At 52.2% G+C, this 15272-nt stretch overlaps 5 protein-coding genes across 5 annotated transcripts; 1 reads left to right on the forward strand and 4 right to left on the reverse strand.

Moving 5' to 3' along the window:
* Window positions 1–3015: 3015 nt before the first annotated feature.
* Window positions 3016–3532, reverse strand: RPL22 (60S ribosomal protein L22; the record flags this gene model as incomplete). Its single annotated transcript, XM_049394072.1, has 3 exons — window positions 3016–3142; window positions 3198–3439; window positions 3521–3532. The coding sequence occupies 3 exons, from the start codon at window positions 3530–3532 to the stop codon at window positions 3016–3018; spliced, it is 381 nt and encodes a 126-aa protein (XP_049259901.1).
* Window positions 3533–4172: 640 nt separating this feature from the next.
* J4E88_000395 (uncharacterized protein) lies at window positions 4173–5204 on the reverse strand (the record flags this gene model as incomplete). Its single annotated transcript, XM_049394073.1, has 1 exon — window positions 4173–5204. One exon carries the CDS (start codon window positions 5202–5204, stop codon window positions 4173–4175), a length of 1032 nt encoding a protein of 343 aa, XP_049259902.1.
* A 1141-nt stretch (window positions 5205–6345) lies between these two features.
* J4E88_000396 (uncharacterized protein) lies at window positions 6346–7355 on the forward strand (the record flags this gene model as incomplete). Its single annotated transcript, XM_049394074.1, has 2 exons — window positions 6346–7029; window positions 7083–7355. 2 exons carry the CDS (start codon window positions 6346–6348, stop codon window positions 7353–7355), a joined length of 957 nt encoding a protein of 318 aa, XP_049259903.1.
* Window positions 7356–8460: 1105 nt separating this feature from the next.
* On the reverse strand, window positions 8461–12184 carry J4E88_000397 (uncharacterized protein; the record flags this gene model as incomplete). Its single annotated transcript, XM_049394075.1, is given in 3 exon segments — window positions 8461–8499; window positions 8580–12162; window positions 12180–12184. The coding sequence occupies 3 exon segments, from the start codon at window positions 12182–12184 to the stop codon at window positions 8461–8463; spliced, it is 3627 nt and encodes a 1208-aa protein (XP_049259904.1).
* Window positions 12185–13194: 1010 nt separating this feature from the next.
* On the reverse strand, window positions 13195–14097 carry J4E88_000398 (uncharacterized protein; the record flags this gene model as incomplete). Its single annotated transcript, XM_049394076.1, has 1 exon — window positions 13195–14097. The coding sequence occupies one exon, from the start codon at window positions 14095–14097 to the stop codon at window positions 13195–13197; it is 903 nt and encodes a 300-aa protein (XP_049259905.1).
* Between the last annotated feature and the right edge of the window lie 1175 nt (window positions 14098–15272).

Raw genomic sequence — 15272 nt, forward strand, 5'->3', positions numbered from 1 at the left:
TCTGATAAAGAATCCGGGGTAGGGCTGAGATTGAGTGACGTGAGTGGATGTTGGCAGCTGTGAATCTGCGAGATAAGGAGCTGTCCAATGGAGTGAGGGAGTGGGCCGAGATCCGATATGCAGGTGCAGCAACTGTTGAATGCGGCGGCGTTCAAGAGTTAACCTTGTGGGAGTGGAGGTGGTTATAGAGAGTCTGTGGCAGGAACATGTTCTAGCTGTCAAAGTAACCAAAGGGGTAGCTCGGGGTAGGGCGTGGTCTTATTTAAAGGCGTTTAGCATTTTGAGGGAAGTTTTACATGAGAGAAACTCGATTTCGCATGATTTCATCGGTTATACCAGATGCAGGGATTGCGCACGCCACGCTAACGGGTTCTGGCAAGCACACCCCTGCGCCTTCCATGGAATTTTTGGGTCAGGAGGAAGGAACGCACGGCCTGCCGCTCTCGCGATCGCCCAGTAGCTGTCGTGCCTGCCAACTAAAAAGACGTCAACACCTGGGCAACCTTCTCAGCTGAGCTGGTACGAGAGCGTCGTGACTGTCGCGCCCTATACCGGTGTATGCAGCGCATTCCCCATCACCATGCATAACCAAGCGCTCGCTGCTGACCGCCGATTCATCACCAGGCCGAACGCATTCCGAATTCCAGCTCGTGCTTTGGCCGCCGCCAACAAGCACCGTGGTGGCTTGACTATGCGGCCAACATGTGTGACTCGCCGACGGCCATTCACTTCAGCACACACACATCGTACCAGAGGGTCTCCACCCGGAAACCCTGGGGTGCTCGTCCATCGCAACGGCACACTGTCCGCCCGCTAGCCATCATTCGCTGACGCACATCTGATGCCCTGTTCCCCGCAACATGGCGTTGTGATCGCCTGCAAAGTGCGACTCTGGGGACGAATATTCGAGCATCTCCTCGGACTGCCCATAGACCGGCGCGACTCCCCGCATTCCTCAAGGGCGCGCATCGTCACGTCAGGAGGTGCACCTGACACGTATTTGATGACCGCTTATGCGCCCTACTCGACTACATTGCGCATTGCTAATTGTGCAACGTCTTCGTCAATTCACAGTCATATTCGTGCTCATCGTGATGGCGACAGATGCCAAGCCGCGCCGGCGTTAGGTAATGCAACGAGTTTTTCCTACACCCACCGTGGAGCGAGAAGAAACGCTGACTGGGTACTCCACCTGTCCCAGATCCTTTACAGCTTCTTTGCACACTTTGGCGTTCCGGCCCGATATTGGCTGTTACCTACGATGCGTCGTGTCAAAGCCTCCACTTGTTGAGGGACCAGACTGGTCTACATTACTCGATGGAAACTGCACCGGTTCCGATCACGCAGCCACTTTCGCGTCGGAAATGCCCGACGAGTCCATGTGGATCAGGGCAGACGAAGCCTCCAAACACCACCTAGAAATCTCACGATACTTCGCTTAACAACGGCGACGCTTGCATGGCGTCCGCGATCTGCCAAGACTGAAGCGCCCGATCCGGTAAAACAATTGCATTCTCTGCATATCCCTGATTACCTGAACCATACACTGAGTCCATGTGGCGCACCCATGGTTCGTTCAAGGATCTCTTTCCCGTTGACATGTGCAACTCAGCATGCCACGCGTAGCTTCAGGGTTGGAGTCATAATCGCGAAATTTGACCTGAAACTGACGCCATCCAATGGCCCGTGAACGTGTCATGGCAGGACCACACTGATAGCACGATCACCATTTCACCGCTTCTGTGGTTGCTGAATGCAGACACAACTCGCGGTGTCTAGACCTCTAGAACAGTGCCCTGCATTGCGGCTCTCTGTAGCCTCATCCGGGCGCAAAGCTTCGATCTACGACGGGCCGATTCGGTATACCTCTCTTGAACTCCAATCCAGTATTGCACGGCGCTCCCGCTGTGGCGCTTTTTGCATCGGCGTCTATTCCGTCGTATTAAGGCTGTTATTGTCACGAACCAAAGTACGCATCATGGCTTCTAGCTTCGTCGGTCTCGCTTTCTGTACTGAACGCCGAGCAACCCCGGATCGGAATGCGGAGTAGCATCCGGAACTTATCAAACTCATCCATTCCGAGAACCGCTTGTCTTTCCTATAGCACTGCCTCCGGGCATATTCGGAAATCTCTGCGCATGCCACTGACAGCTGGGCAGGTGATACACGCAAGCGCGTCACCAGGACACGTCTGAACACGCCTTATACCAAGTGGATCGCGTTTGGCGAGACATGGTTTTGCTCGCAACGAGTGTACCCGCACCGACGCATCGCTAGTACCCGCATAGGAACAGTACCAAGATCTCCCACGTACGTCGATCTACCGTGGACAGAATGCAACAGCTTTTTCTAGTACATGCAGCAAGATTTTCCACGGCCCATAAAACACCAGAGCGGCGCAAATCTGCATCCTCACTTCCTACCTGGAATAGCTTCAATTGAAGACATGGTGGGTTCGACGTCTCGTTGCACAACTTCAGACGACCTGACCCATTTCCCATGAAATCACCTTCGGATCCAGCCGCTATTCGTACCATTGGAGACGATGCGCTGTGCTTGAGTTTCTTTTGCAGCTGTGTTCAGGATCGCGACTGGGTAGGCACGACGCATGCTCCACAGTCAGCGCTTGCGCGGAAGATATTGCGACCTTCTCCCTAGCATCGTGTGGAGTAAGTGGGTATGGCATTCGATTCGAGCTAAACGTGTTCTCGCGTGTGACATCGCAAACTTTTCTCAGGGATCCCTGTTCCTGTAAACAGACTCACGCCATGTATCCCCACCGTCAGACTCAGAAAACTCCATTAGCGAAGAACGAGTGTTTCGGACATTGCGTTGAAACCAGGACTTTCAAAGTAGAGAATAAGTCACGCATGAGCATGCAGTTGAGGAAGTGGCAGGTGCATCAATTCATTAGATCGTGCTACGTGCCATGTAGACCTTCACCCATCCTGTTGTCCGAACCCTAGACTCCATACTATGCAAGCCGTGTTGGTATCTTCAAGTGGTATCATAGATCTACTCGTCGTCCTCATCGGCCTCGTCGTTGACGACGTTGAAGAAGCGGAGCTCGTAGACGCCCTTGGAGGTGGAAACGACGCGGAGCCAGTCACGGAGCTGCTGCTTCTTGAGGAACTTCTTGGTGCTGTCAAGCTATTAGCCAACATCCTTCCCTCTGAAGCGCCAGGTTTTCAACATACAGGTACTTCAGGTAGCGGCCAGAGAACTCCTGGTGCGCAATGACCTCGATCTTGCCATCGCCCTGCTGGCTGATCTGGATGGTATCACCAAGGTTACCGGTGCGGCCCTCAACCTTGATGCGGTCGTGCAGGAACTTCTCGAAAGCCTGGATGTCGAAGATCTTGTCGTTGACGGGCTGCGAGCAGTTGATGATGAACTTCTTGGTGACCTTTTGGCCCTTCTTGGCGGCAGCGGAGCGCTTCTGTAACTTGAGTACTTAGCCTACTGTTCTTGTGCGCGTGGGGTGCTCCCTTGCGCTGGACAGCAAAGCGGTTGTACGTACGGTGGTGGACATTTTGGCGGTATGGGGGTGGGAGCGCAAAGAAATGGATATCCTGCGTCTGATTCGGAGGGGTTGGAGAATGAGTGAGTGTCGCGCGGTGCGCCAGAAGTTCGAGCAGTTCAAAATTGCCGGCACGATGGTGGGGTACTAGTCCCGAAGGGGCTAGTGGCACCGACTGTTCGAGCAGCTCGGTACCTGAGGTCATCACCGTCGTTTTTGAACAGCAGTTAAACGCACTGGCGATCTTTGTTGCATTTCAAACACTTGATACACCCCGCGCATGCCTTCCATGAAGGGTGCGACACGGCTGCTACATTCATATTACGAGCCAACCATCATTGTCCTTCAATGCGAGCGCGATCACTCGTCTGTAAACCTTCCAACAGTCTGCGCGTGAAAAAAGCCCATTATACTATGGAGCAGACTATCTGCCGAGACGATTGGTACTGTATTACCACATTAGCGTTCCTATTCTAATCCTACTGCCGCATTCCAAGGCATGCTACCAAGGCCATTGCATTCCAAGGTTCACTCCATCACCCTGTCTGCATGATACAGCGCTACCGAAGAGGTCGGGAGCCCGGGAAGAATTCGATCAGATACATCAAGCCGTTAACACCGACGTGTTTGTTCCTATAGATGACAGTCTTCCTCAGTTCCGGCGAAATCGGCTGCGCAGACGCGCAAACAAACCGCTTTCGCGATTGATGTTGCCCTCAGCGTATAGGGTCTCCTCTTGTATAGAGTCGATGAAGTCGCCATCCTCGGCCTCCTGCGCCTCACTCTGGAGCCGTGAAACAGGCTCACGTGCGCGAGCTTGACACATCTCTGCACGGCATTGCGGGCATGCGTTCGCACCGTTCATAGCTGACTCATTGACCCAGCTGTCTAGACAGACTTGATGGAAGTAGTGAGCACACTTCGTAATCACTGGTCGTTCTTCGTTCTTGTTGTCTTCGTGGACATCGACCATACATACGGCGCATGCGACACCCTCAGGAACGCTCTGCACTGGTTTGCAGAAATCCTCGATCAGAATACGCTCGCCAGTCGGTTGAAGATCGTCATCCATGTCCGAATTGACATCATCGTCAGAATCTCCTAGGTATGTGAAGGGAAGTTCTATGGTGCTGTGCAACATCCCATCCTTGTAACCCCGACTTGCTTCGACAAACTCGCGGAAGCTCATGTTCGAGCGGCACGTAGGTATGTGCGCTTGGCTCATAGCACTTAATACTTGTACTGTCGCGGGCTCAAGGAAAGCTGAAACAATCCAAAAGACTTCTCGATTAGTTAGTGGAGGCAAGCTAGATACTTCCCTGAAAGCTCGAGGGCCGGAAAGGCGTCGACCTTCTAGCTTTGCTTCGCAGAACGTGGCGAGTTCTCTAAGATCCAACTCGCGGAGTGCGGGACAATCACGACATTCCATTTCCAAGTAGTTCTCCATGTCTTTACAGTAACGCTGGATCTGCTCCGGAGTCGGATGCTGTGTTGAGAAAGCCGTCAGAATGATGGCAATCCTCTCTAGTGTCGCGAAGAACCAGCCGACGTTTTTTGCCGATACCTGGGACACTACTCCTGGTACCACAATAGCCAGGCTAGGAAAGTATCTGTGGAGTTCATCGAGATCGGCGCGGAATTTTTCTGGAAAGAGTGCGAGGCTTGCGTGCCGTAACCAGCTCATTCTGAGTCCGGAGGGGGTGGCTGCGTAGAGAAACAAGCGAATCATACTGAATCTTGTGTGTAGGTTGAGTTAGAGTTCTTCGGGTGTGTTGATGATAATGAGGAAGGGGGAATAATAGAGACTTTTGTGACTTCAAGGTGACGAGTGCAGGTGAACGTAGAAAGCGTTCGTTAAGAACTTGCCGATCAAAGGTCAACGAAGTCGCCGGACTGTATAGTAGTGAAAAGTCGCGAAGAAATGATCTAAGCACATGTGCGCACGAAATGGTAGGCACGATACTGCTGCCTCGAGGTTGGTGGCAAAGTGTGGTGAATTAGGTGCCGTGAGAAACTGGCTCTCTGGCCGACTCTGGTACAAGCTTTCATCCAACAGTATACGAGGCATCCCTTGACTTGACCACCGCATTATCCATCCGCAGATATCCCGGTTTTACCAGCTTATTTCGCCGGTTACATGCTCTCATCTGGGGTTGTCTGCACGTTGTGCGTCGAAAGATTACATCTGGTCACTCCTAACGTGCGCCTTATGATACCTTGACCGCAATATTCTGAAGCAAAAGATCTTCCTTTACCTAAATGTTGAGCAGAGATTATAGATCGCTCTCGCTAGGCGACATATTCAGCCGAGTTGCCTCTGACGCTAGAGTGCATGCGCGCTATAGGTATTCGCAGCTTTCCGCCTTCCTGCTACACGAGGCCTCACGGTAAAATACGGAAGATAGAAGCAATTGCTCACTCCCAAGCTGGCTTTTCGACGTCTTTCTGAAGCAACACCGGGTGTCGGGAAGGACCCCTGGCACGTGTCGAGATCAGCGCGTTCCGAAAAGAGGCTAGTGTCTAAACTGTTACGAGACCCGGTAGCATCATCGCCTGATGCGATGCGATAGGCGGAGGTCCTTGCATCGCCTTCTTGACAACGACATCAAGATGGCGGATAACAGATGCCGTTGCATCATATTCGGACCGCATCGCGTATCAGGCGTCCAATGTGACAGCACTGCAAGGCAGACACGAGTGGCTGCCTAACGCGGCGCAGTATTCATACGACAACCCGCCTTAAGATTGCGTCCATCTCATATATTCCTTCCGTCATCCATCGCATACCTCTACTGGGAATTTTAATCATGCTCTTCTCGCCAGTGATGCGCAACGCCGTTCTCCAGGCAACCGCCATCTGCACCGTCTCGCTACTCTACAGCCATTATGCGGAAGAAAACATATTCGCCGAAGTAACGCAGGATGAAACATTCAAGACACTTCTCAACCTTCTCACCAATGGGACGTTGTCCAATGCTACCATTCCTGGTTTAACAGACCAGACTGGCCAATTAGCAATCGATGGCAAACCCACGGTCAACACCTCCGACGGCACCTCATTCTCCTTTGCCCTCCAGCATGGCAACGAAACTAGAACTGGACTCAATGGGACCAATGGCATCAACGGGACTGCAGGTAATGAGGTGCCGGAATCTTTCTATCGGCGAAGGTTGCCAAGAGAAGTGATCATTTCACTAGCGCTCGCTATACTGCAGTATTGGTGGCTCATTGGCCTTGAAAGGATCTTGCCTGCTCGACCGAGATACCGAGACGCCCCAGTTCAGCAAAAGGAGCAAGTCGAAGAGAACGAAGATAGAGAGGAAGAGGTGGTGAAGAAATGGATCGCACAGGGCAGAGTGCATCGAGCGTCGTTGAACTGGCGCAATACTTTCGTCAAATGGGTGCTCGATATGACAGTTGGCATGCTGTGTGTATTCACAGTGGAGCATATGCTTCGGCAGCTTCTCAAAATGAAGTCACCAATGTTGATCTTCAAGGGCTTGGGCGAAGTAAGTTCTTATCTTCATTCTTCGGCATGGCATCTTACTAACGTGCCGACTAGCACCTTATCTTCAACTTCCTGGGCACATTTTTCTCCATCACTCCGCTTGTTCGCCTTGCTGCCTTCATCCTCGCTCCAGCCTACAAGCAGATAATCTTCATCGAAGGTATCCAGCTAGTCTGGACGGTCTTCGCCTTGCAATTCTTACGCATAACAGCCTCATGGGCAGTCAAAACGGAGTTTGCCCAGACCTTCATGCAGAATATGACCAGAGAGCACGAGGCAAACATGAAATATCAACAGTATAGAACTATTCGGGACAGAGAGCTGTGAGTCTGTAGACTAGCAAAGACTACCATTCGATCGAACTTTCCACCTCTACACTACCGCCAGCTTGGCGTTACGGGAATAATCGTACTCAGTTTCGTCTGCCATGTTTCCATCAAAAACTGTCTTTCCTATCTTCCCCGACTTATCTTCATAATCCAACCACATGAGCGCTTCCTTCACCAGATCTGATGGCCCGGCAACGGTTGGCACATGCCATTCGTCCGCTCCTTGGCTCACAAAGTTTGCATGTGCACTATCCTGTGCCTGGGCGATGATGCGCGCGCAGTCGATGCGTGAGAAGGAAGCCCGAGGCGTTGCAGGAAACTTCCCTTTGGGCTCAAAAGCCTTCGCAAGAGTTGACATCGATGCGCGAGGGGTGGCCGGAAGCGACTTCTCGAGTGGTAGGTAAGGAAGCCGGCGGTCCTTATACCAGGCTTCCCAACCCATTCTTGAAGGCGCTGGAGCTGCTGGCGTTCGAAAGGCTAGTTTTGAAGTACTCTTCTTCAATCTCGTTTTGGGCTTCGGGCTTGGCCCTGGAGTCTTTCTGCAAGAACCTTTGGGTGCGTATGTTTGTGTCTGTGACGTCCTGGCCGCTAGTCGCTGACTCCACTTCGCAATATACTCAGCGAGCAAATTCAAGAGTTCCGCACATTTATTGCGCAGCCTCACACCCAGTTTTGGTCTCGGTACTCGGGGGTTGGGTGTCTCCACGGGTCCCGACCTGACGTGTTCTTCATAGGATGTATCACTCAAGATTTCAGACAAAGGCACGTCTCTGCGCCTTGTTCGCATCGTCATACTGGAGGCATTCTCTGATATAGTGTGATGTTCGCCGGCTGGGAAGAACTCATGGTGATCACTTCTGAATGACAATTCTCTAGGTACCGAATTGATCTGCGTTGCAGATGTAGATGCGCATGTACCGATGGAATCTGCAAGATCTGATTCTGGGGCGTCTTGTCGCAGCGCTGCGGAGCTGCGCTGGAAGGGTATTGCGGGTGCCGGCCTCGGGTTGTCCAGCCAAGCTTCAGCCTTGAGATCCAATACACTGTCGCTATCTTTGATTGACAGGGAATCGCAGTTCGTAAGTGGTCTCTCAAGGATTGGTTCATGTCTCGACCTTCGCATTTCCAGTAAAAAGGGATTGCTAGTCTTTGATGGCGTCAGGCTGTCAGGGCTCTTATACCGGGCATTGTATGGTGGTTTAGAGAACTCACCTGCACGAACTTCGCGGCGATCTTCCTTCCTATGTTCCGTCCTTAGGAACTCTTCGGCGGTACAGACATCCCATGACTGAGGCCAGCGATCTTTTCGGAAGTTGCGGTCAACGGGCGAAGGAGGTGAAGTCGTTGTCTTTGTGGAAAGCGTGCTGGAGTTGCGGAACGTGCGAGGCTGATAACTTGAGGATTGAGTTTGGGTAGCTAGATCTTCCCACTCCGATCGCCAGTCTTCGTTTTCCTCGCCTTCATGCTCCAGATCTCTTTCATGACCGGCACCGCCCCTCAAGCCGGGGTCACCAGTGCGGAGGGTTGTTTCATTGCTGATTCCAGGCCAGATGGTATTCTCCGAAGATCTCCTAGCTACTATTGGCGGCTTCGAAGCGTCGTCTTTATAAGTAGATGTAACATTGCTTCTAGCGTAGTCTTCCTCAAAGAACATTGCTTGACAGTAGTCGCAGTGCTCTCGATGTTCGTCCAGCTGCATAGCCCAGACTTCGCATTGAGTACCTCTTGTATACTTGTAACTTCTGGAGCGCTTGTCTCTGAACTGAGGATTCAGTCGTTTAGTATGTTGCCAGTCAAAGCCTCTGATGCTATCCTCGTGCCGTTGAACGAACTTGACAGGGAACATAAGGCGGCCCAGTCGTATGCTCAAGGGACTTTTTGCTGTAACGATCGCCTCGTTTGAACTTAAGCTCGGAGTATTTGGTGCCAGCGTACCATAAGATCTCGGAGTAATAGGTGGGACACCTGATGCAGCAGATAACTTGGGATTTTGTAGCGGGAACTCTCGGTTGCCGTGTGCATCATGGTTCCAGTACTCAGAATCATTACCACCGCCACGAACGGGTAACAAACATGATTGCTTTACCTCTTTCATCTCAGAGAAGCTCTCACTGTCATTTATAGGATGTACCTGACACGTACAGAACTTCGGCGAGCTGGTCTCAAACTCGTCTTTGACTGCGTCGTTGAGCGAGTTAATCAAATCACCAATATCTTCGTAATAGTCTTGCTCTTCTTCGCTCGATGCGGTTCTGACCGAGGTACTGGTAGACGACTTAGATGTTTCGAGATCGATATCAAGCTTTGTTAGTAGCTTCCCGAGAACGTCCACATCTTCCTCATGCACTTCCCATGTAGCTATCTTTGTTTCGCGATCCAAGTGACAATCACTCGGAACATCGCATATGCTGATAGTGACACGCTCATCGCTGACATTCTCGGGCAACTCTATACCCATCTCTTCGCGGATCTTCATGATCTCCAAGACGCGCGCGATATATGGGTCTTTGGTGAGCGATTCTTCCCCGTCATCAATTTCGAGGATGCGACAGATTTCTGGCAGTGTCGACCTGTGAGGAAACTGGTATAGGTGCGGAGAGGCACCAGCAAAGACTATGGTGGATTGTCTCGGATAGAAGTCGAAAGATTTCGCTGCGATAATGGCACACGTACGCGAAGGGTCGGAGAGGAATGCTCGTGGAGTCGTTTCCTTCGTAGATGTCGCTGGTGATGATGGGTCTTCGTTACCACCTCGCATCGTTCCTAGGCCTGACGATTCCATACGGATTTCGTCAGTCAAAACCACGTCTTCTTTATCGTCCGTGCATACCGTACGAGATGTAGTACTCTCGATTAAAACCATCAAGCGGGTCTTGAGAACCTCCAGGTCTTCAGCGATCGCGTTCTTTTCTACCAGTGCGGCCTCAACCCGCTCTTCCATCTCCACCTGTACATCCATCTGCCAATGTAGGTCCTGCATGAGACTGTGATTTAGTTCTTTGAAGTTCTCGAGTTCTCGTTCGAGAAAGCAGTTGCGTGTTTGTAGTACATTGGCCAGAGTCATCCAAAAGTCCCCACGTTGAGAGGCTGGAGGGCCCACACATAATGTCGCGGCCTCTTGCATGGGCTGCTCAAACATGCTGCTAGGATCGTTCGCTGCGCTCTCGTTCTGGAATGACGGGTCGGTTTCGTAACCACTTCCGCCGCGAATTTGTGCGCCGGCTACTTCTCTTGTGCGATTTGTGAGAAAGAGGTTGTTGTCGTTGACCATATACATCTCACCTTCATCTCCGTCAAAGTTCCAGTCCCCACCCGTCAGGATATCCCAGCTTAATCCCATGGTCTCCCACCAGCTTGCGATCGCGTGTTTGAACACCTGCTTTGATTGTATCTTGTGGATCGCAACTTCTTGCCAGTGTCCGTTTCCACAAGCCTTTTGCTTCCAGGCTTCTCGTTTCACGAAATCTTCTGTTGCTCCTGTTGGGAAATAGTAGATTGTCGCGGCGCTGTGGAAAACAAGCTCGGGCTTTTTGGTTCCGGGAATGACGAAACCTGGAGGTAGGTATACGAGGATGTATTGGATGGTGAAATCGCCGGCCCGAGTTGCGGCTCGTTGAAAAAGCAAGTGTGGTGAGGCTGGGGTGAGTGGAGGGACGTTGCTGGTACCAGCATGTTCGCGACTGCCATCACGGTGAACCTCCTCTTCTCCACTTCCACCACGCAGACTTGGTCCATCCTCTTTCTCCTCTTGGCGGTCTCTCGATCGAGAAACACTGTCCCGGTGTGCCGTCTCCATAAGCGCACGCACCTGCTCTTCCAAACGCTCAACCTGCTGTCGCAATTCTCGGATGATCTCTTTATCGCCGCCACTACTCTGGCTTCCATTTATGCCCTCCTGTTGAGAAGACCCGTCCATCTGATCCCAGTTTGTGTACCCACCATAATCATACACAAACTCTTCGTCTTCGTCTCTCCCACCCATTCCACCTCTTAATGTTGCACTCATATCTTCACCATCAAGCTCATCTCCACGCTCACCGCACGTACAGTATGGCTCGTTGTCGTCGTCGTCATCGTCATAATCCTCTTGCGCCTCGTAGATAGTACTGACTATATCCGCCAAGATCATCTCCTGTCTATGTAACATCTCAATCAGCAGGTCGTGCCATTGGTCTTGCGCATCGCATCGGCTTGTCAAGGCTCTCATTCCAGCCTCGGTTCTTTCCATACGATCCTGGAGTCGGAGGATGGCCATTTCCGTTTCGATCTGTCGCAACGTATCTGGACAAGTTTGCTGTGAACGTCTTTCTTCCGGGCTAGGCGCATTGCTGCGCTCGAAGTAGCGTGACGGACCAGAAGCATCCGTCTCAGTCATCGACTCGTGCGGAAGTCTGATCTCAGCTCGATGCTGACCAACAGGTGCTCGATCGCTCCTTGCATGATTTGTATTCCCTTCACAGTGACCTTCCCGCCATAACCTCGCCATGTCTTCCCAGTCCCCCTCGAAGTAGATCCCAGACGATTCGTTGCCATCCGTCACGCCCATAGCATCCATCACTGCTTGCAGAATGGCATCTAGGTCCTGTAACTCCTCATGTAGATGTTCAAGGCGGCGTTCCATTTCCGTTATCACCTCGCGCTCGGCATCGTCTCGGCCGTCCAGACAGTCCTTCAGCGTCGTGTTATTCTCTCGTAACATCGCGTTCTCCTCTCTCAACAACCTGATCTCTTGATCAGCCAAGCCGAGCTCTCCTTCGAGCACCTCTATCTGGGAAAATGCGAGGGCAAGATCGTGGCTTAGGTTTCTGATTTCCGTTTCGACAACATGTGGATGAGCAGTAGAGTGCGCTCGGTGGCCTGTAGCGACATGGTCTTCTCGGTCATTGTAGCCGTGCGTGGAACGGACTCGACGGTGATGATCTGCACCTGCTGTTCTCGATGATCGCGGCATCTTCGTACAGAAGACTTCCAGCAGTAGTCGTATCTTGATTCCCAGAGAAATTTAGGAGGCTTGCTTGGTTGCAGAAGGGCCTGGATTTAGCAGATAATGATAAGTGGGAATGCCGATGTAGCAGTCGTCAAGAGGTCGAAATTAATATCGTGACAGGAGAAGAGTATAAGAACAAATCGCCGAAACAGCGTACTTTATGTAAAGAACCAAGACCTGAATACGTGACACTTGCTTCGATGAAGGGGTTCTGCGTGAAGCGACTCGCAGTATTGAAGCGTCGTCGCAGTGACAGAAAAGCTAGATTTGATGCTCGTATACTAAAACAAGAGGCGAAGGTGAATGCGCTCAGCACACAGCACGCGCGAAGGTTGTCATACCGTTCTACACGTAGGAACCAACAGCTAACAAGGGGTATACAACAGCTGCGAATGTCTAATGACGTGGATGAAAGGCGCAAACAGCATTGCGAACGCATGAGAAGATGATACATTCGCCACGTTGTACCTACAAAAAAATGTCTATGAAGCTTGACAACAGAGCCGCGAAGGGCTTGAACCATATCTGGGTATACCGTGCATGATGCCCTTGTAGTAATGCGCCGTACAGAAGAAGAAGAAGAAGTGAAGCGCCAAAAGTCTAAAACGAAACCTAAACTGAACTCCACCTAGCCTTCAGCCGTACAAGGACCGATAATCGCTAATGAACTGAACACGTTGAACCTCAGGCCGTGAAAAGGAAATCATGACTCTAGAAAGATTACAAGATTGTAAAGGGGAGTCGTAGCACCATGAAGTCGGTACCACCACGTGTTGAATGCCAAGCTCCATGTCGCAGAATAGCCGGGCGCCATCATGTCGCTGTGCCGAACGCCCAATGTAAAACACTTTTAATTACCAACCCGTTCGGAAACACGACCGCGCTCAATCTGCTCCACGCGACCTTTGGAGTCGGTGCGCTTCATGCGAGATCGAGCCAACGCAGCTGCGGCTTCCTCGTGTTCCCTAGCCAGACGTCTGAGGGCGATTTTGGCTTCTTCAAGAGGTATGCTGTCGCTGCGCTTGGGACTGCTCTGTCTTGAAGGGCGTTGGCTAGTCGGGTTTGACGTGGGAGTCGGAGGCTGGTAACGGAAGCTATTGGCCCGAGTGCTAGCAACGCTGAAGCCGTTCTTGGTGCTACCAGGACGGCTAGTGCGATACTCAGTGCTTACTGACTCTTGGCTGCGGTTGTCGGCATCGCGAGCGGGAGAGTTCTTTCGGGATCGAACGTAGTTGGGATCGTCGCGCTTGATCATGTGACGGAATTGCTGTGTTTGCTGATCGAAGACCCAACGTTGATAGCCCGCGGCGCCATTTGCGTTCCCAGGAATGAAGGTGTCGTGTTCGTCCCAGCACTTGACCCAAGCCACGTCGTCGACCCGGAAGAAGCCGGCTTGTACTTCTTTGCCTTTGTCGTTCTTAATCATGACAGTCTTCTTGCGCTTGTTGAACTCGGGCTCTAGGAAATAACGACCAATGGCATGGGAGTATTTCAGGGGAACAGGACGGTCCAGGGGAACGTACACTCTGCCAGTTGATGACTTGATGTATGAACTGGGGTGGCCTTCTGGCTTGGAGTCGTCCTTGAGAGTTGCGATCAGGAACCAGCCTCGTCCGGGGATACTCTCGTACTGGCCGGGTACTGGGCTGGTCCACTCTTCAACGACCTTGGATGACTGTTCTGGCTTGTTCGACTTGAACCACTTGTGGGGCGCAAAGGCCTTTTGAGTGGCTATGAAGAGGTTGGGCGCCATGTCGATGGTTTTGAAATGTTTGAATAAATTCCTCTGGTCACTGTCGGTGATGTCCTCCGGGGACAGTCGGCAGTGGTGGTGGGTCTGAGATTCCGGGGGTGGCAAGTACTCCGGAAAGTTCTTGAAGCAAAGTCTGCCGTCGGGTAAAGCACGTGGTCGTGATCGTCAGTGGCAACGTTCGATGCTGCGAGGTTCCGCTTGAACAGAAGCGAGTTGGGAGACGAGGTATGGAAATCCGGTACTTCAGGAGTGTGTTGTGAATGTGACTAGCCGAAGACCGCCGGTCACTGCGTGCAGGTGCACGACTGTGTCGCTATGAGGAGCGAGGCAAGCCTTCGACGAGCGTGGTTCACTGAGTGCGCGTGAAAGGAGGAATCTCGAAACAAAGACGCTGGGGTGTCGAAATATTTAAAAGACGGGAGCTAATTTAGTGCTGGGTCTGAAAATCTTTCCCAGGCTGACGGAAGGAAATTGGGATGCGCTTCGACCTACCGTGGGTACAAGTGTGGACCATGTACCGGGGAGCAATAGTCAGACATCTAAGGCCAATGCCAACGTGAGCACCGAGTCCTCGCACGTCGCCCCCGAGCGTATCGGACCCTCAGTAAAACGGGCCTCATCAGAAATTCGTCATGACACACTGCCTCAATCAGCTCTTCTCAGCGGTACACGTTCCCGGTTCTTTCCTGTCGCGCGCCCACGGATCCGCTGATTGTCGTGGTGGCATGCCAGGCTCCGCATTCGTGCCTCCCTCGCAGCAACCCACATGCGTTGATAGAGTGCCGCCCTGGGCCAATCACCTGGGGTGCCAGCCACGCGTGGACAGATAATGCCAGATAACGCGACGCAGCCAGGTCGATTGTCCAGCAGTCGCCTGGGAGTGTGAAATTGCAAGGGCAGGCACAGACTGAGGGCAGCTTCAGAGCGGTGTGATGCTGGGTTGAGGTGTGCGGATGCGAAAGGGACTGAGTGGACCGACAGGCGTTGCTAGATCGTGCGCGGAACTTCCGTAAGCGCAGCCGGTAGCGAGGCGCTCAACATGTCCGCCGTCGATGGAACCAGCACCAGCACCAGGAACCATGACAAAACAACGGACTCGGAGCCCCGGATCGCCTGAAGCAACAAAGAGCATTCTTCTAAGCAGCTTGCATGTTTCGACAATCTGATGCGTGCGT

This window comes from Alternaria novae-zelandiae, assembly GCF_023758075.1.
Source record: "Alternaria novae-zelandiae strain BMP 2774 chromosome Unknown scaffold_1, whole genome shotgun sequence".
In the NCBI taxonomy this organism is placed as follows: Eukaryota; Fungi; Ascomycota; class Dothideomycetes; order Pleosporales; family Pleosporaceae; genus Alternaria; species Alternaria novae-zelandiae.